At 31.0% G+C, this 20,558-nt stretch overlaps 1 protein-coding gene across 1 annotated transcript in view; it reads right to left on the bottom strand.

The window, feature by feature from the left end:
- LOC118206141 (calcineurin-binding protein cabin-1-like) overlaps nt 1-20,558 on the bottom strand; it is a 195,928-nt gene that overhangs the window by 93,461 nt on the left and 81,909 nt on the right. The window contains exons 17-21 of the mRNA XM_085825897.1: nt 14,859-14,898; nt 14,562-14,641; nt 14,203-14,336; nt 9,856-9,926; nt 9,584-9,668 (exon numbers count right to left, since the gene is read on the bottom strand). Coding sequence (XP_085682023.1) covers nt 9,584-9,668; nt 9,856-9,926; nt 14,203-14,336; nt 14,562-14,641; nt 14,859-14,898 — 410 coding nt within the window. The remainder of the gene's footprint in view (nt 1-9,583; nt 9,669-9,855; nt 9,927-14,202; nt 14,337-14,561; nt 14,642-14,858; nt 14,899-20,558) is intronic.

Raw genomic sequence — 20,558 nt, 5'->3', positions numbered from 1 at the left:
TTTTACCATCATCTTAAAGTAGATGTATTTTTAAGCATATCTGCAAAAAATTAGAATTTTTTATTCAAAATTTTCTAAGATATACACGAATTTACATATTTTCGAGTTTTGAAATTTGGCATCTTTCTTTTTTGAGTGATAATAACGCCAAGTGTGGTCTATGGATTTTTGTTACAGTGAATTGCCACAGGTATTTTTAACCTTAAATTTCAAGTAAGATTTTACGTAGAATTAATTATATGACATTTTTTCCCTCAATGAAAGCGTAATAAATATTTATTAATACTATATGAAAAGCTATTTTTTTTATTATAGATGATATTATTCAAAATTTTAACTAATTTTTTAAAATTTCTCTCTATCTTCCTTTTTTTAAAAAAATAAGAGTAAATTTTTACCTTCGCCGTTTTATCGTCTGCTACTTTACTTCATTTAAATCGAATTGTCTAAAACTGAGAATTTTCGTTTGATATTTATTTGAATTTTATGACATTAACTGCATAATTTATTTCTAAACAAACTGTTGCTTTTGAAGTGGCTGAAAGAGCGGCTGATACCATCATCCACATTTTTAAAGCACAATATATTTTTATAGAAACATAATATTTAGAATAATCATTTTTATAAAAGTCAAATTATGATATAAACATGCAACCCTCTAGAGACTGAATTAATGGAAGTTCAATGGTTATGTAGAAATGATCTGCAGCTACTTAATGGCTGGATAAGTCATCAGGTTCTGTGGACAAGTAAGAATAATTATATAAATGACATCCACATTCTGGATTCAATTAACAACGGGGGCACGATGTTTATTAAATGAATTTAAGAAGTTTTTAAACATAAAAAATTAACTCATTTTTTATCCTAAAATGTATTTTTATGTGTAGCGTATTTTCATTATATCCTTAAAATTCTAATTTAGAATGTAATTGTCAAGAACTGAATTCTAATCATCAGTAATATAATAAGTAATTATTACGGTTATTAATAAATCCTTCTTATAAAGTAATTGCAAATATTTCAAAAAACTTTCTGTCTGAATGCAAATATTTCTAATTTTATATTAATCAAGATTACACACGATATTATTTATTTGCACCTCAATTCTTACCGTCAGTTCTAGTAGAAGTTACAAATCAATTATATTTAATTAAGGATTGGATTGGATTATATAATTATGGCAAAGCACACGAGGGTTATTTGGCTAAAGGGAGGGATGCCTTTGGGGAGGACTTTCTAAGCTGAACTGGCTCGTATACATGGGGAAAACCACGAAAACGCCGATGCGGCCAGCCCGTTCGAGAGATTCGAACCTCGGACCGAACTACCAGTGATCAGCGTCTTTACCGCTCGGCCGCTGGTGGGCTATTTAATTAAGGAATGACCATCTTAAGTTTAGAAACAGCGTACCGTAACAGCAATTCAATTATTGGCGCCGTATCTTTCATGTTACTCCCGATTGGCAAGCTACATGATTTTTAATGAGTATTCGGGTTTTGCTAGTAACTTCCCTTGGAAATCGCGCTTAAACTAGGTTAGTTGGTTATTTGAACATAGAAAGAACATGGGAGCTATTTGATTAAGATGCTTTCATAGAGAACCTTTGTAAAGAGAACCTAGAAAACTACGAAAACCAACCATGCAGCCTGGGTTAGACTTCGCAACAAACAATTAGTATTTAACAATCTTCAAATGCTAGGCAACTGGTGAGGCTCCAATTAAATATTTTATTTGTAAATATTTAAACTATTGTTGTATTCTTAGACACAAAAAGCAGAATTTAAGTTTTGTTAACTCGTTAGTAAATTTCCAAGCTAAATGTGCAAATGAATATTCCAAAAGAAATGAATATTCAATTTCTTTTGGAATAATTGTATTCACTTAATATTCTTGGAATATGAGCTAAAGAAGGAACGTTCTCGGAAGATTAAAGAAGTGTTTAAATCCAGTGATATTAGGTTTGTCTTACAAGCTTAGGATCAAAACGATTCTGCAATTGCCCGGGTAGTTGACTTGTAAATGGCCGTGAATTAAGCAGATGACTTTTAATCTTACGTTTTCAGTCAGAAAACGTATTCCAAATGTTTTGTATTGCATGACAATGCATCTTTTCATTATTTAATAACCAATCGGAGAACCGCTTGTGCTCCGAAAATAAGCATGTGTACTCAATCGTCCTGCATGTTCTTCAAATTTGTCTTGTGATTTTTTTTCTTTTCCAAAAACTAAAGTTGCCTCTCAAAGGAAAGTTTTTTGACATTGAAGAGACAACAGGAGTATGACATCTACTTTTAGAGGCATGTCAAAAACAGACCTCTGTAAGCCTTCTCTTCCATTACATGTTGTGCATTCAAACAAATAGTTGCATCAGTGTAAATTCTATAATCTATTTTTTGTTACACTCTTATTACTTTATTAACATACAGTGAATATATACTAAACCTTTTGTTACATAGGTTTAATATGTTGTATACCCTTAAGAAACTTTGAAGTAGGCAAATTACCATTTAAAGGCGTTAAATTCGATAAAAGTCAAGTGCGCCATCTGTGTAAGTGAGAAATTCGTCCGTGAAAACCACGAATTAGCGATTAGAAAATGTGAGATCACAAATCACTTGCACAAGTGCGTACAATCTGGAAATAGTTTTCTTACAGATCGCTAATTTGTAATTTTTGAAGCCTGAATTCGGCACTAAAACATGAAGATACTGATTCAAAACGCTTTTAATCGATTTGGGCCAAAGAAATCCCTCAATAATATTATCTATCTAGTTCCATTGCATTCTCCTACTGCATTCGATTGCATAGCAGTCATTCCACACCGTTTAGTGTTGAATGACAGCTAGTATTATAACTGAACCATTTTTCTCTGAAGAGCAGTCGACAGCTGGACCACTGTGATTGCAGCTCACTTAGAGTCAATGTTAAAATGTTTCGTGATACGTGAATTGCAGTAATGTGGCATTTTAGATACTACAATTTTTATGCAGGGCTGGACCTTACCTCACGTGTGTCGCACAGTTACTTAGGCAACATTTCACGAATGAAAGTCTTATAGGCCAACACTTTCCCTCTTCCCACCCGACCTCAACCTCTGTAACTTTTGGCTATGGGGTTATCTCAAAAGCACTGTTTATGGTGATAATCTAAACAATTTGGCAGAAATGAAAAATGTGATACACTGACATATCCGTAACATTCCTCCTGATATGCTAAGAGCAGCTGCTGTTGAGAATGCAGTAACAGGATTTAACTTACTTTCGGAAAATGCTGGACACTACATTGAACATGCTTTGTAACACGTTTCGGAAAATATTAAACGCATTTTAAACAGATGTTTTTGTGTCTTATTTCATTTAACAATATTGTATACAGCGCCATTTTTCCCCTGGTGGTGAGTTTTTGAACTCTTTTTTTTTCCGCGGAAAATAAAGTCCCGTAACCTCCTTTACACAATTCCCAAGTTTGATAACATTTGGTCCGGTAGTTTTCGTTTTATGACCATTTCAAATTGGAACTTTAATTATAACCACCATGTAAATTAAACTTTAAAAGTTTGACAGTTTGGTTCAAGTCTCAGCTTTAAAAATATATATATAATCTTTTATATTAATCTTCTTAGAAAAAATGTTTTAAGAAGCCCATTTTTCTCTCGCGTTATAGATTGTATAAAAAAACATGATCTTTAATATGATTTAGATTGTTTCAGCCGATATAAGAATCAGGTCACTCGGTGGTGAAGAATAAACACTGCTGGACTGTTTTATTTCTTTATCATTTAGCAAAAAATCTTTTAATTAAAATATTTATCCTTTGGACTTTGCTCTATACTTTGTTTATAGTTAAAATGTCTAGAAAATGAAAAGCTGTCTTCAGCTGAAACACAGTTGATGCAATTGATATTTTAAAAAATTGACAATAATGCAAAATTTATGAAAATCTAGCAATCGAAAAATCTTAATTTTCTTGTGTGAGCACTTAAAATAACTGTAGAAGGAAAGAAGAAAATTAGGGAGAAAAGCAAGCAAAAATTTGCAGGGAAAATTTGGCTCCTAGACATACCAACATGTTTCAAAAAGTTGGACGCTTTTGAATATACTTTCAGGTTACTTCAAAGAATTTAGGCGTTCAAAGAGAAAACACTTGGGCGTGTACACCAGGAAATACCATCAATTGAGCTTGTGTTATCAGAAAAGACAAAAACGATATCATTGCAGATTAAAATGAAGAGCGACTGGTTTTAGACTATATGGTTGTATAAATTTAAATTACGTTATAGAACATCATATCGTACCATAAATGGAGAATCCCATGATTTTTTTCAGTTGAATTATTTGAAGATTCAGGAGTTTATCCAGTATTGTATGTGAATGTTACCTAAAGGCGTTTTTTTCCTCCTTCTGATGAAACAGAGGCCGAGCGGTAAAGTCGCTGAACTCGGGTAGTTCGGTCCGAGGTTCAAATCCCGCGAACGGGCTGGCTGCATGGGCGTTTTCGTGGTTTTCGCCATGTGTAACGTGTATGCGAGCCAGTTTTCCTTAGAAAGTCCTCCACGAAGGCATCCTTCCCCTTAGGCAGATAGCCCTACTGTGCTTTGTCATAATTAAATAAACCAAAACCTCTTGATGAAACCAGTCTTTCCTTTCATCTCATACCTTCGAAATGTTTCGCCTCTAAAGACTGATAAAGGCTCTAACCAAATATTGATGAAATGGATTGAACTGGATTATTAAGTTACGTTAAAGCAGGGCTATCTGCCTAAAAGGAAGGATGCCTTTGTGAAGAACTTTCTAAGGGAAACCAGCTGGCATACACGGTACACATAAGAAAATCCACGAAAACGCCCATGCAACCAGCCCGTTTACCGGGATTCGAACCCCGGAGTGAACTACCAGTGTTCAGCGACTTTACCGCTCGGCCATTTGTGGGCCTTTATGAAATGGAAGGCGATAACTTTATTTAAAATGATTGTCAGAAATATCAAGATATTTCGAAAAGTTGGATGCTTTTTAATATATTTGCGGAATGCCTAAAGAAAAAGAGCAGGAATAAAGTAGAATGCCTGAAGAAAAAGAGAAGAAAAAATAAATTTTTGGGTAAAATTTAGTATTTGTATTTTTTTTTAAATTTAAAACTTTTTAATCTTATGATATTTAATTCTTACGATTTCAAAAATAAAATATTTGACTAAAATATGAATAACATTTAAGAAACCAAATGTAGAATAAAATTGCGTAAAGCAATGGGCACAATGATAAAACTGTTTAAAGCAGTGTATGCAAGTCATCCTAAGTTAAAATGTCAGTTATATATCTGTCTTATTTATTTTCTGAACGGAACATTGAAAGGCATGTTAACTGTGCTTTACTGTATTTGCTCTTTTTAATATATGCAGTTTTCAAACGCATCGCAGTCTGGGTTACAAAGTATTCCTCCGAAAGAAACGCAATTCAAATAAATAAAATCAAATTCTGGAAAATTTATATTAATACATATATTTAAAATGCTCAGTTCGAAGGAATAAATAGAAAATTTTAAAACAATTTATCTGAAGAGACAATGCAACACAAACAATTAAAATAAAAGTATAAGAATTTAAAAATTACCTAAAATAATAACAATAACAAAAAATATATATAAAGAAAACTATTTGAAAAAAAAAAATAATAATAAATGCTGCACCTTTATTTACGCAGTTCGAATAGGTAAATAGAAATTTTTAAAACAGTTATTCGGGGGGGGGAAACCATGCTACTTAAACAATTAAAATGAAATTCAAAAAAGAAAAAATTACTTAAAATAATAAGTTAAAATTAAAAATACAATATAAAGAATATTATTTGGAAAAAAGGAACGATGGTGACTTTTTTTCCTCTCACGGGAAAGGAAACTAGGTTCCCATATATTAAGAAGTTCGCCAAGTGAACTATTCTTGGCGCAAACTGACAAAATAGTGCCAACATAAATTTGTGGATTTCTCCGTAAATTTCACTCCAAATTTTACAAAATTCCATATTTAGACGTAATTTGAGTCGTAGAATCGAAATATGTAAAAAAATTGGTATGTTATTTCAGAAAAAGTCCGATTTTGTGTCAAAATACCTATGTTAGAATAGTGCTATATATAAATCTAATATATATCCTAAGTCGCGCTTTCGAGACATGAAGAATGCAGTTTGAATTTTGTCAATCGGCTCAGTAGATCGGGAGATATGGGTCTGTCCCATTCTTTGTTTGAGCAGTGTACATACATATGCTCAGACTTTGGGATGTTTATGGCTCTAAACTATGATTACCAATTAACATGAGACAGTATTAATACCCTAAACATTTTTTAACAAAAACTTACTATAATAATTGCTTTTAAGTTCAGTCCTCTCCAGCAGAAGCACAGGAATTAATTAATTAAATATTTCCATTTTCTTTACCTAATGTGTGTATATATAAAGAGAAAAAGCTTATTTTTATAACTTCTTCTGTAAAAAGAGATATGAATTAAAAATAATATTTTATGGATTATGCATAAAATATAACTGCCCATAGTGCATTTTAAAACAAACGAGATATCTAATAAATTATCCAGCTATGACCCTGAAGTCAGCAGTATACAAGCATAGCAAATTTTGTGTAAATATTGTGAACCTTTCTTTACAGTTGCTCTGTATTTTTAAAGTACCAACTATTTTTTTTAATTCGTTTAACTTTTTTATTTTATTCTTTTTGTTTATTTTTTCAGTAACAGTACATTTTAGTTTTAGTAATATATATATTATTTCACTAATATTTAAGGCTTCTAGAAACGCAAAGAAATTTTTACAATTTAATTCAGCTTTATGCAATTAGTGATGTTCAGATTATGCATTATAACCTTACTTATCTAAAAATTACTAGTGTACTTTACATTCGCAGTTCATAAGCAGAAATAAAAATTTCCAATAACATGGAATTTAGTAAACAAAACTTTTTTGCGTTTTACGTCAGGATCCATATCAAATCCAAAACAAACAATACTCTCTTAAGCGGGAAAAATTCAGATGTTCAGCGGCAAAACTCGCGAACTGCTTGTTTGACGCCAAAATATTACACCTAGCACCGGAAAATCAAAATAATCTTCGGATACACGGCAGTGGAAACGTTTGTACGGATGCCGTAGGCGTGTCTTCAATTGATACAGTAGTGGAAACGGGCCTTAAAAGTACTAGTGAATACTGGCAATTCAACATGAGTTGAAATTACGGTGAACAAATTCTGCTTAGGAGTTTTCCTGGTTCATAATATAAACATGAAATAGTTTCCTTAAAAGAAAAAAAAAAAAAAAAAAAAATCATGACGGCATCTTTTTCTTCCTAAAGACTTTCCCTATATTAATAATAATAATAATAAATTCTTCATTTTACAGAATTCTACCTTAGAAAAGTTTAGCAAGGAAGACTCATTCCAAAAAAAAAAAAAAAAAAAAAAAAAAAAAAAGAGGATACACTCTAGATTTGTGTTTTTGAGAAACAATTTTCGAACTTCTGCATTAGTTTCAAAATATCTCCTACAAAACTAATGTTAAACCCTATTCAATTAAAAACTAAAATTGCACATGCTTTCCCCACCACAAACTCAATTTCTCTATTTATTTTTAGAGTTTTTTTTTTTTTTTTTTTTTTTAAGTTGAAAGTTTAGGATGACAAAGACAAAGTTTCCCCACAATTAAATGGATGAAGGAATTTCCTAAATAATTAAACTTTCTAAGTCCATATAAAGGAAATTTATAAGAATTTGCTTCCATAATTGAAGGTGATAACACAGTTTGAAAGTATCAAGAGAGTTGTTACAAAAGAATTGGTTTCTCCTCAAAAATGATTGCTTGAACAGGTCATCTTTTAGGTGTAATGCACTGACATCATTGTAATAAAGTTACCCATATTCAAAACCCTTTCTTAGTTAAAAACCCTTTAAAATGTGTTATTGAACTCGTTGACAGGTAGATTTTAAAATTATGTCAAATAAAAAAATAAATAAATAAATAAATAAAAAAGAATGCATTTGCCTGAAAATAAAAGAGAGAGAAAAAAGCAGGTGGATGCTTGTATTTTATTGCAGACTGAATTGCCAAAAGATACAGGATTACCTATATACAGTTTTATTGAAGCATAGTTATGAAGCAAATAAAAATAAGCAATTTAAAAGTTGGTTAAAAAAAAACCCTCAATTCCACTATAAGAGTTATTGTCTCACATACGAAGTATTTAAGAAATATAAACAAAATAAATAAATATTAATAATTTTAAAAATTTCCCACAGTGGAAATTTTTTTCACATTTCATCCTCACATTTTTGGAAAAAATATTAATATTTTCAAATAAATAAGAAATTAATTTTATATAGAACAAAAATTTTGATGGAAACAGAACCTGAAAGTTTGACATTGTTTACAATGGTTAATTTATATATAACAAATAACAGAAAATTAATATGCCAATCTAAATTATTACATACAAAAATAACTCACACATACACAACACACATTTATTTACAAGCTGTAATGGCACTGGAAAAACTGCAGTTCTGAACTACAGCTTTTGGTGGTTTTTCTTGTTAAAGAGGCCACCAGAAGCTCTTTGCCAACTTCCCATTAATTTTGCTAAAACTAGAAAAACACTATGGCAATCTTCAAAAAATGAAATCTGCAATGGATGGTGAAAAACACAACTATTTACCTTTGTGAAGACCATATTTCGGGAATATTAAAGAATTAAGGCTTCCCATCAGGTAGATTACTGATGCCGACTGCCATACTGATGGGCCAGGTTTTGAATCCCAGACAAAGCATGGATGTTTGTAGGCATACAGTATCTGTGTGGCAAGATAGCACTCAAAATACATATACAGCTAAAAAAAAGTCCTCTCAAGATGTTAGAGAGTTGGGAGACCCTCAAGCCCCCCCCCAGTGTTCTCCCTTAAAAGAGGTAAAACTGCACAGTTTGTGCTTTGGGACAATGCCCGTATGACCAATGGCGGATATTTGGTGTTCTGCCCATTTCTATCTGTACCTATACTTGTTACTAAGTTAAATATTGCATCCCAACATCATATGAAGTGCAAGGAAGTATAAAAAGGAAACCTGGAATCATGAAACCAGTATGACCAATAGTAACCTATACCAGTATGACCAATGGTGAACACCTAATAACATGGTGGCCATTTTTGTCCTTTTGCTTAATATGCAAAATTCTGTGCTTGTAAAGGAAAAAAAATCCCACTGCTTGTTTTTCAAATGATGATAAATTAATATTTTACAGGGAAAAAACATACTGAAGAATATCAAAGAATGAATAAACAATATCATGAAGAAACTGCTGCTTATTTTTTCTCAGAAACACTATCATCAAAAACAAACTAAAAATTAAACCCACTGCACACTAAAAAAACTGCTGATTAAGTTTACAAATTTTGGCAACTAATCTTTAGATTTTGGTGACTGATGGAGGTGGCCGTTTTAACAAGGAAGGACCAAGAAAATTAACATGCTAATTTAAATTACATGTAAAAATATCTAAAACACATGCAAACTATATTTATACATATTTACCAGCTGTAATGACATTGGAAAAACTGCAGTTCTGAACTACAGTTTTTGGTGGTTTTTCTTCCAAATCACATAAAACATCACTAAGCTAAAGAATGCAAAAATGGAAAAAAAATTTCAATAACTGGTGTCACAAATGCTTTTTACATAATTATATTTAACAAATCAAATCTACATAATTAATAATGACATCAAATATTTAAAAACGCAATTTATTAGTTATATCCACAAGCAATTAATTAAAGCAAATGAAACATGCTTAATGAAATAATTACCTTGCCTATACAGCAAACAGCCAGATCAATTTCTCCTTCTAATGAATGAAATTTGGCTTTTAACCATAAAGCTGAAATACAAATGAAATTATTATAAATGACTGGAAAAGAAGTCAACACATTTTTTTTTATTGTCGTATTTGGAAAACTGCACAGTTTGTACACACACAGCACAACGACATGCATAATAACTACATTTTTTACTTTATTAGTTTAAAAAATGCAGTTTAAATTTTATTAAAAATAAACTGCTTATATTACATTTGTAATTTCATCATAATTTAAATCTAAGCTATATTATTTAACTGAAACATAGCCTCTTACAATAACTAAACTGCAGTTTAAAGTTCAAGAATATTTCTGATCCATTACCATAAATTAAATTTTATTATGTGTATTCTAAATCAGGTTGAATGAATTACATTATAATACTCAGTAAACAACTAAACATTAATTACATTATGACATAGAGGGGAAGTATAGATATTAGAGCTGAAGTATATTGTGAATGTATTTGAATTATTTACATAATCAGCAAATGCTAATGAAAAGGTGGTTTCACATATCATATATATGTAAAAAATTTCCACGCATCTAGTAAATCTAACCAAGAATCAAACCTTATATAAAATTTCATATTGTCTTAATGCACTTCCATCATTACTTTCTATCAAATATGCCCATAAGTGCATCAAAGGATATTTCAGATTATATTATTGGTAAAAAACTGCCAAACAAGGAGTTTTGATACATGAACTCTTTCCCTCCCCCCCCCAGAGACAAGAAATCAGGCACAACTGTGAATAACATTACCTTTGTTTGGGGGTTTCTGGAAAGAACAATATAAAGTTTTATGAAAAACAGCATGACTGGGAACAAATGATGGATATTTTTATACAAAAAGAGTAACAAAAAAAAAAAAAAAAAAAAAAAAAAAAAAAAAAACCCTTTAAAATGGACCTTGCCTTTTATAGAATCTATAACTGAAACAACATCATGAATTATCTTTAATTTTCTTCATCTACAAAATGTGTTACTGCCTGGAGCTATAATAAATAGTTTTAGATTTCTCTATGTGGCTTCTTTATTCAAGAGAGTTATACAAACCTTTAAAATGCAAGAATTCTAAGTTTTTATTTTATTAAGTTCCTTTCTTTGCTGTTCATTAGGTTGGTAGACATTTAAATCAGGAATAGACAACAAATGTGCGAAACCTTGTCTAATCCCTTTAAGGATATTGGAAGAGAACTGAGGTAAACTACCTATTTACCCAGATAATCTCATAATTGCATAATATACAAAAGCTTGATGATCAGGTTGGGCAACCTTGACATTTGATTAGAATAGCTTTTATCATTCATGAAAAGAATTTGAAACTGTACAGCATATGTATTCTAAATTTGAATCAAGTAATCTGTCCCAGTACTTCTCAGTATTTACAAAGTCAAGAGTGCATAGATGGAGATTAATGGCTGCATAAAGAGACAACCTCATTCACAACTAATATCCTGCAAAAATATTCAATTTATTATATCTGAATAATTTGTTCTCAATTAACTCATACTATGACAAATGTCATACAGGAAAGAAATCTGAACTAATTTATGAATAGTAGTTTTGAAATTTTATTAAATACTTATTTTTACTTTTCTTCCCTTTCTTTTCTAAAATTTTATCACATAACTGTCTGTGTTTATTTTATATTTTTTTATTATCACATTTTTTTGTCTTATTTAGATAAAAAATATTTTTCTTTATTTGTGGTTAATTATTTTATTTTAATGTGCTTAATGACTTTAGTATTTTGCAGTTTTCGTAATTCTGCATAAACGTATGCTGGAACTAGATAAATAATACTAACACAATGAAATATAATATATGACGATATTTACCTATTTTACATTCCACATTCTCAAAAATTTACCTTCTTTAGTTAATGACATTAATTCTAACTTATATTTTTTTAAGTTTTTAAAATTCTGATCTTTTAATTTTTCATGTTTCATTGCTGTTTTCCTCAAAAAGTGACACTAATTTCATTTTTGCTTTGCTCCGCCCATTGTTTTTGATTTAAATACAGTCGTCACATTTCCCTTCTCTGTAGAATTCCCCCCCCCCTCCTGAAAAAGAGAGAGCTGTGCCAGATTGCCCTCAAAATTGATAGAGTTTTATTTAAATTACATGCTTGCTTTTTTACACTGGTGTGTTTCTCCTTCTATTTGATTTAGAGATTTCTCACCAACTGGTGACATTTTGGAAGTTTTTAGAACATATATTTTCAAGAGCCTACAGCTGAGTATTTTTGGGAATATTTAAGTTTTTTTTTTTTTTTTTTTGTTGTTGTTGTTTTGCACTGTTTTACTAAAACGACAAATAAAAACCATCTCAGGAAGTTACACGGTTTAGTTAGCGGTAGTTTAGTTGCTTGGAAAGTGAATTTGCAATTTTGTTTGTCATGGGAAATTTAAAGGCATGCATTTATAATAACAAGTGAGTGTGCCCTTTAGGAACTGAATCTACTTATTTGTCATTATATCCAAGATGATTACAGCAATATATTTCAGTTCTATCTGAAAATTTTTTAGCATTTTTCCCCCTTCATTTGCAAACAGTATTACTGTCTGAAGCTATAATAAAAGTTTTAGTTTTTAGATTCATCAGGCTTGTTTATTCAGATTGATAGAAAAATTTGGCCTGCCATAGTGTTAACCTTTACTGCAGACAGATATAGCTGATTCCTTGTTCTGTGCAAATAATCAAGCTCTGCATATTTGAAAATGGGAAAATGAGCAGCTATATGAATTTAGGTAATCTTCATATTTCTCTCTCTTTCATCATGTTCAAACAGCCAGAAGGGGGTAGAGGATGCCAGAAGAATCATGATATATGTAATTATGTTTAGTGGTTTTGATATCCCAATACTTAGGGTTTCTATTCTTGAAATGCATAAATAATAATGGAAAATCAACCTTCAGTTAAATTAGAAAACATAAAACACATATGAAGAGAAAAAGAACTACACATGTTATAATTAACATAAAATTATTAACCCCTTTGAGCCGGGTAGCGAAAACGCGCGCTCATCGCGGAGGCCGGCAGTGTCTTCCGCGAGCGTCTCTCCAGGGCCGGGGGCTTTTTTGCTACTAAGCCTAAATCCATAAAATCTCCGAAGTATCAACGCATTGTTTAATAATGCTCTATAGAGTATTTAAACGGCTTTTGCTTTATAGATATTTTTATATATATACTTTAATTACCTTATTTCTTGTTTAAATGCACATTTTACACATTTTATTTTAATTACTCACCATTTTATGACTTTTAACATTATACATCTGAAAACTAAATATATTACTTAAAATTCTCTTTTCGTATGAAAAATTTTAAAACAGGGATCTACACACAGTCCTACGTTACATTCCTTGAACTCGTAATAACTCATTTGCCGTTTTGGAGGATTTTTCCGGGAATGTGAACAAATGAAGCATCGTCGTCTCATTTTCTTATCAGTCTCTTCTGAACAAAGTTTTGGAAAATGTCTTTCAGTTAATCTTTCAGAATCAATATCAGAATATCAGAATTTCAGAATCAATATCTGAAATATTCTGCATCATTTCTGCTATTTCATGCTTTGTTAAACATTTTCGACGCTTCGACAATGAAACGGTAAAAACAGAAAGAATTCTGTCTAACAAGATCTAATTATTTTCTAAAAACTGAACTGTAAACCGAAATACTCAACGCTTTAGCGCATATAAAACTTCTACTTACAATAAACAATTACCACGTGCGAATAAAGTGCGATTTAAAGAGACATCATAAATCACGCCATTCGGAAACATTTAGTTCCCCGTTTGTTTATATAATCAAAAACACGTGTATGTGAGTCATGCTTCTCTCATTTTGAGTAGAAGGTCTAATGTACATGTATTTGAAACCATATGGACATAAAGTGCCATCTTGTGGCAGAAATTATAGTTTGAAAAACTTTCCAAGGTACTGGCACAAATACGTGACAGTCGGTAGAAAACGCAACAATGCTCTGGCACGCCTGCGTGTCGGCCGGTAGATAAGTGTGTTCGTTGCTGGCACGTATACGTGACAGTCGGCACGAAGGGGTATTGTCAAGAAAACAGTCAGGCATTTTCTTTTTTCATGAACTGAGAATAATTAACTTATTTCAAAAACTATAATGAACCAATATTTAGTAGGTTCCACTGAATCACATTTTATACATTTATGAATTGATTTTTAAGTAATTTATTCTAATTCAAAGTATTTAAGTTAAATCTGGGTTTCTGAATTCTGTAAGTGAACTTATTTTGATTAACTTAAAAGATTACTTACCTCTAACAGTAAAATTTAACCAATCTTTGCCAAGCACATCCATTCTTACAGTCAGCTGGACAAGAAATTCCATATCAGAATGAAAATCATTACCAACTCGACAAGGACTACTTTGAAAACTGTTATTGGATGGTCTATAAATAAAAAGAGCAATTGTAATGAAACTTACATGTATTCTTATTACGATACTATTTTATAAAAATTAACTGTAAAACTTCACAAATCATGCTTATTTTTTATTATATAACACTGATATAATAAAATATAATAATTATATAAGTTTAAAAAGATGTTTTAAAGGTTAAATGTTTACAAAAAGATCACTTTACATTTGAATAAAATACTTAAAATACACTTACACTTTAGGTGAAAAAGACATTGAATGTCCAGTGCTTAAATACCAGTGATCAACTTTAAATTCACAATACACCAAAATGGCCTGAAATAAAAAAAAGTTTTGTCATATGTTTGTATTATTAAAAGCAATAGATATTTACTTTTTTCTCTAGCATATCCAAAAAATTACAGTAATATTTGGCATATTGATAAAATAACACGAAAACTAAAATTATATTGTCAATATGCACTCAAATAATATCTATTTTAAACCTTTAATCTACCTAATAGAACTTAAATAATAAAAAAAAGTCACTTACCATTCCAATTTCTTTTATGCGAAGACATTCAGTTTCATGGCTGAAAAAAAAAGTACATGTTACATATCATAACTTTGCAAAAATAGAAAAGAAGCTACACAGAAAAATCTTTAAATTATCTCTTTGAATAAAATAAAAGAATATATGTATTATATATATTAAAAAAATTAATCTGAGGTTAAAAAATATGAGGTTTTTAACTGCATTTATGGCAACCATGGGCAGGTTACCCCTAATGATAAGGCTGCTGCTAATCTTTTGAGTTGCCACTAACAAAAAATAAGTAAACTAATTTTTATGACAGAATACAAAATGCCGAAGAATAGGGACAAGTGGCATTGTTCATGCTTGCCAAAGTAAAATACATAAAGAGGGTATTTTCAATACAAAGTTCCGTTTAGAAGAAATGAACAATTCCTTAAAAACACTTGATTTGTCTAAATCTCCTGGTCCTGATAATATTCATGGTAAAATGATACACAATCTTAGCCCAGGAGGTAAAGAGTCTCTCTTAGAAATTTTTAATAAATCCTGGAAGTTAGGTAGACATTAGGTAGACTTCCTCAAGACTGGAAAAGTGCTGTTGTTGTACCAATTAGAAAGCCTAATAAACCAGTTGGATTTCCTGACAGTTTTAGATCTATTGCATTGACTAGTTTCCCTTTTAAGCTAATGGAAAAGTGATTTTACATAGAACGACATTTTACTTGGATTCTAATGATTTATTGCAGAAAGAACAATATGATTTTAGGAAGGATCACTTTGCTATGGATCAAATCCTGTACTCTGGACAAAGAGTCAAAGACTCACATAACTTGAAATCTACTAACCACACAATGACAGTGTTTTTAGACCTGACAAAAGCTTGACTCTGGATTAATAAGCTGACTGCAAAGCTATATGATATTTTTAAATCTGATGGGAAGGCACTTGCCTAGGATGAAGATTTTTCTAAGGGGCAGATCTTTCTTTGTTAACTTTAATGAATCCTATTCTAGAGACTAAGTCAGGGTCTGCCTCAGGGCTCTGTGATGAGTCCCATATTATTTTCATTATATTTGGTAAGGATTAAGACAGTTATTAACAAGATATGCGAAACTGAACTAATTGCTGATGATCTAATTTTATGGAACTCTGGTCTAGATATTGGATTGATTGAAAATAATATCAATTCCACCCTTTCTGAAGTGGAAGTTTTTGCCACTCACCATAAAATACAATTTAACATCTCTACATATTCTGTGAGTCTTTTTACTACTAATCAAAAATTATATAATTATCAACAACATATTATTATACTGGATCAATCCTTACCATATATTAAACATCCTAAATATTTGAGCTATACACTTGGAGTTGTTGAGTAAATATTGAAAACCTGTTTTTGAAGGGCAGGAAAAGATTTAAAATCCTTAAAGGCCCGTTTCCACTGCTGCATATGCGTTGCGGTGCGTATGCATTTCTCCAATCAGCGAGCGAATTCACTTTGATTGACATCTGCAATCCGGTCGGTGTGCGGTGACGGATGACATACGGATGGAGTTCAACAATGTTCAACTTCTATCCGTATGTCTGCGGATGCGTTGGGGTCACGTGGTGAAACGGAGCAATCAGGTGCAGTCACCAAAAATTAATGGCGGCAGAAGAGCGATGAACGCTCGCTTAGAAAAAGAACGTTTTGCTAAAAAATGCTTATTTCTGAATTAACATTATAGCGAGAAATCTGCGTGCTGAAAAAGATAGCAATCAGCTGAATTTAATTTAAAAAAGATAAGAAAAACAAGATAACTGCAACTACAGTACTTGTTCGTTCAAGAAATTCAGTTCAAGAAAATCAGCGACAAAAATTATAATTCCAAGTCCATGAAATAGCAAAATTTGTTCTGATAATCATTTTTTAGTTTTGCATACTCATTTAGCTTTAATGAAAATGAATGTCTGATTATATCAAACTGCTATAGCAAATTAGATATGATTAAAATATTTGCTGTTTTTTCTTTTGAAACAGGTAAAAACTAAAAATGCTAATTATAAATTAAATTTGATAGCCTTTTAAATACTCCAGTTCATTGAAGAGTATGTTAAATTTGTATTTCCCTTTATAAATATATCTTTTTGGCTAACATATATATGTAAGCACATGAAATATATTTTTAGCAGCCCGCTTAACTTCAATCGGAACGCCACTTTAAAAGATAATGATTTTTGTAAAAAATGTACTAGAAGCTGAAGAACAAACTCTGGTGAATTTTTCAGGTGATAGCACACTGAAATAGGACCAAAAAACTTAAGTTTTAAGAATTGATTTACTTGTTATGTATATAAGCCAAAATATGCATGCGACTAGCGTGCAATCCTAGCTTAGTGGTAAAGTTGATGGTAACGATGTTCACCTTTTGGAGTCGTGAGTTCGAATCCCATACGCTTTTTGCACCATGTCTGCAACTTTCTTACCTTTTTATTCCAATTTGATCTATATTCGTGTTTTATAATTAATTTCTATTATTATATGCATTAAATATATTTTTTTTATTTATGCTCTTATTTATTTAAATTTTTCCCGCAAAAAAGTTTGAAAATTATATAATACTAAATTAAAGCATATCCTGTACATATATATTTGAATTTAACAAACATTCTCTATTCGTAAAAAGCAAATTTAAAGTTAATTAAATTTAAATGAAATTTAATGCAAACAAAAAGAAATGATTAATTATTGCTGCGATCTAATCTACAATATCATTTAAATTCTGAGAGCATATGTAAATCAAGTGCAAGTATCAAAATCCATGAATAAATATATAATTCCAAAAATTTATTATACCTAAAAAATTTATAAAAATGCATAAGTGAATAATGCGATAGATTATTAATCCTAAAAAAATTATAAAAATGCATGAATGAATAATAGGATAGATTATTAATCTTAAAAAAATTATAAAAATGCACAAGTGAATAATAGGATAGCTTATTAATCCTAAAAAATTTATAAAAATGCATAAATGAATAATAGGATAGATTTAATCCTAAAACATTTATAAAAATGCATAAGTGAATAATAGGATAAATAAATTTTTGGAATTATATATTTATTGATGGATTTTGATACTTGCACTTGATTTACATATGCTCTCAGAGTTTAAATGATATTGTATATTAGTTCGCAGCAATAATTATTCATTTATTTGTTTGCATTAAATTTCACTTAAATTTAATTAACTTTAAATTTGCTTTTTATGAATAGAAAATGTTTGTTAAATTCACATTTCATTCCTTACAGCAATGGCACAAGAGAATTATTTAAATTTAATTTATTTTGAAACTCTGCAGATATATATATATATTTTCGTTTCACTTTTATGTGAATGTATATACATGTGCTCAGACTTTGGGATGTTTAAGACTCTAAACTTTCATTCCAATTAACATGAGACACTATTAATGCCCTAAACTATTTTTAACAAAAAATTACTATAATAATTGCTTTTAAATTCAGTCCTCTCCAGCAGAAGCGTAGGAATTAATTAATTAAATATTTCCATTTTCTTTACCTAATGTGTGTATATATAAAGAGAAAAAGCTTATTTTTATAACTTCTTTTATAAAAAGAGATATGAATTAAAAATGTTTAAATTAAAAATAATATTTTATGGATTATGCATAAAATATAACTGCCCATAGTGCATTTTAAAACAAACGAGATTTCTAATAAATTATCCAGCTATGACCCTGAAGTCAGCGGTATACAAGCATAACAAATTTTGTGTAAATATTGTGAACCTTTCCTTACAGTTGCTCTGTACTTTTAAAGTACCAACTATTTTTTAATTCCTTTAACTTTTTTTTTATTTTATTTATTTATTTGTTTACTTTTTCACTAACAGTACATTTTAGTTTTAATAATATATATATTATTTCATAATATTTAAGGCTTCTAGAAAGACAAAAAATTTTTTAAAATTTACTTCAGCTTCTATGGAATTAGTGATGTTCATAATATGCATTATAACCTTACTTATCTAAAAATTGCTAGCGTACTTTACTTTCGTAGTTCATAAGCAGAAATAAAAATTTCCAATAACATGGAATTTAATAAACAAAACTTTTCTGCGTTTTACGTCAGGATCCATATCAAATCCAAAACAAACAATACTCGCTTAAGCGGGAAAAATTCAGATGTTCAGCGTCGTAACTTGCGAACTGCTTGTTTGGCGCTAAAATATTACAGTGACACCTAGCGGCGGAAAATGAAAATATTTTACGGATACGTAGCAGTGGAAACGCTTGTACGGATGCCGTAGGCGTGTCTTCAATTGACGCAACGCGTTCGCACGCAGTAGTGCAAACGAGCCTTAAGTATATACTGGTACCGAGTGTGAGTATATACTTAGTATATACTTAATACGCTCGCACTAACTACGGGGTGACGGATTCATCTATTCTCAAATCTACATATATGTCACTCATAAGACCCATTTTGAAGTATGGGTTGAAGATTTACTTCTGTGCTTCTCCTACCAATTTGGCTAAACTTGAGCATGCTCAGTTGAGTGCAGCCCATCTAATTCCTGGCTTACACAATAGCTGCCCAGCGCTTTGAATGTCATATACAACCGTTGAATCTGAGATGCAAAGCTACACTATCAAAATACTTCAATAAACTATACAGTTATGGTACTCATAACCGTACCGCTATAATTCTTCGTGACTGGGTTACTAAACAACCATTGAAAAGAAACAGCCCCTTTTCTTTGGCTTATATCATGGGTTTAATTGATACAACTGTTAAGAGATACTCACTGAAACTTACTATCGACCCATTGGGAGAACTTCCTGGCATCTATTTTCACACAGACCTAACAAAAAAACACAGATTTACCAGACTATTTTCAGCAGGTGCTGAAAACTTAATGGCATTCCCTTTAATGTTCTTCTGATTTTCAATGACAGCAGTAAAAATAAATATAGGAATAGCGGTAGTGGGATTTTCACTAGAACACCTATTAATAGGTTTTATTTAGAAACCCTGATCACTGTTCTGTTTTTCATTCTGGACTTATAGCAACTGAACATGGGTTTTCAGGCTGCATACACTTGCACTGCCTACAAAGATATCTGGATTTTGATTGACAGTCACACTTCTATCCAGCATCTGTAAAACTGGCCTCATATTGGCGATAAGAATTCACTCTCTATTTCGGCTTTACTGCGAAAATTCTCTTCCTGTCATGATGCATATCTGCAATGGATCCCTTCACATATTGGCCTCAGTGCTAATGAAATGGCTGATGCCCTGGCTAAGGAAGGTATTTCAATGATTCTGACCACTGGCACTCTGACCTTTTTGAAAATCTGCTCGAAAGTTAAATCTAGTGCTGCCTCTTCCTGGCACTTTCCTCCAGCTTATGACTGATATTTTCGAAAGCAGCTGGGAGGTACTATTGCTTTTGGGGGTTTATTGTGCTCAGCAGACTACTCTGACGAGACTCCTAAGTGGACACCTAAAATGCCTTAAATTTGACTGGGGAAATAAGATCTACCACATCTGTAGGAAATGTAATACTGATAATTTCACTCTCATCTGTTTGGGACTTGTAAAAGAGGTCCTATTGAAAAGACCTACCTTCGTATTGGAAATACTGATACCTCTAGTTAGGATCAGAAACAACAACAAAAAAGTAAAAATCAGGCATTGAGGAG

The sequence above is a fragment of the Stegodyphus dumicola genome, chromosome 10, assembly GCF_044657685.1.
Source record: "Stegodyphus dumicola isolate Sdum_Otavi_A_Nest chromosome 10, ASM4465768v1".
NCBI lineage: Eukaryota > Metazoa > Arthropoda > Arachnida > Araneae > Eresidae > Stegodyphus > Stegodyphus dumicola.
Note: the sequence above shows the minus strand (reverse complement) of the source record. Positions and strands in the feature narration are given on the sequence as shown.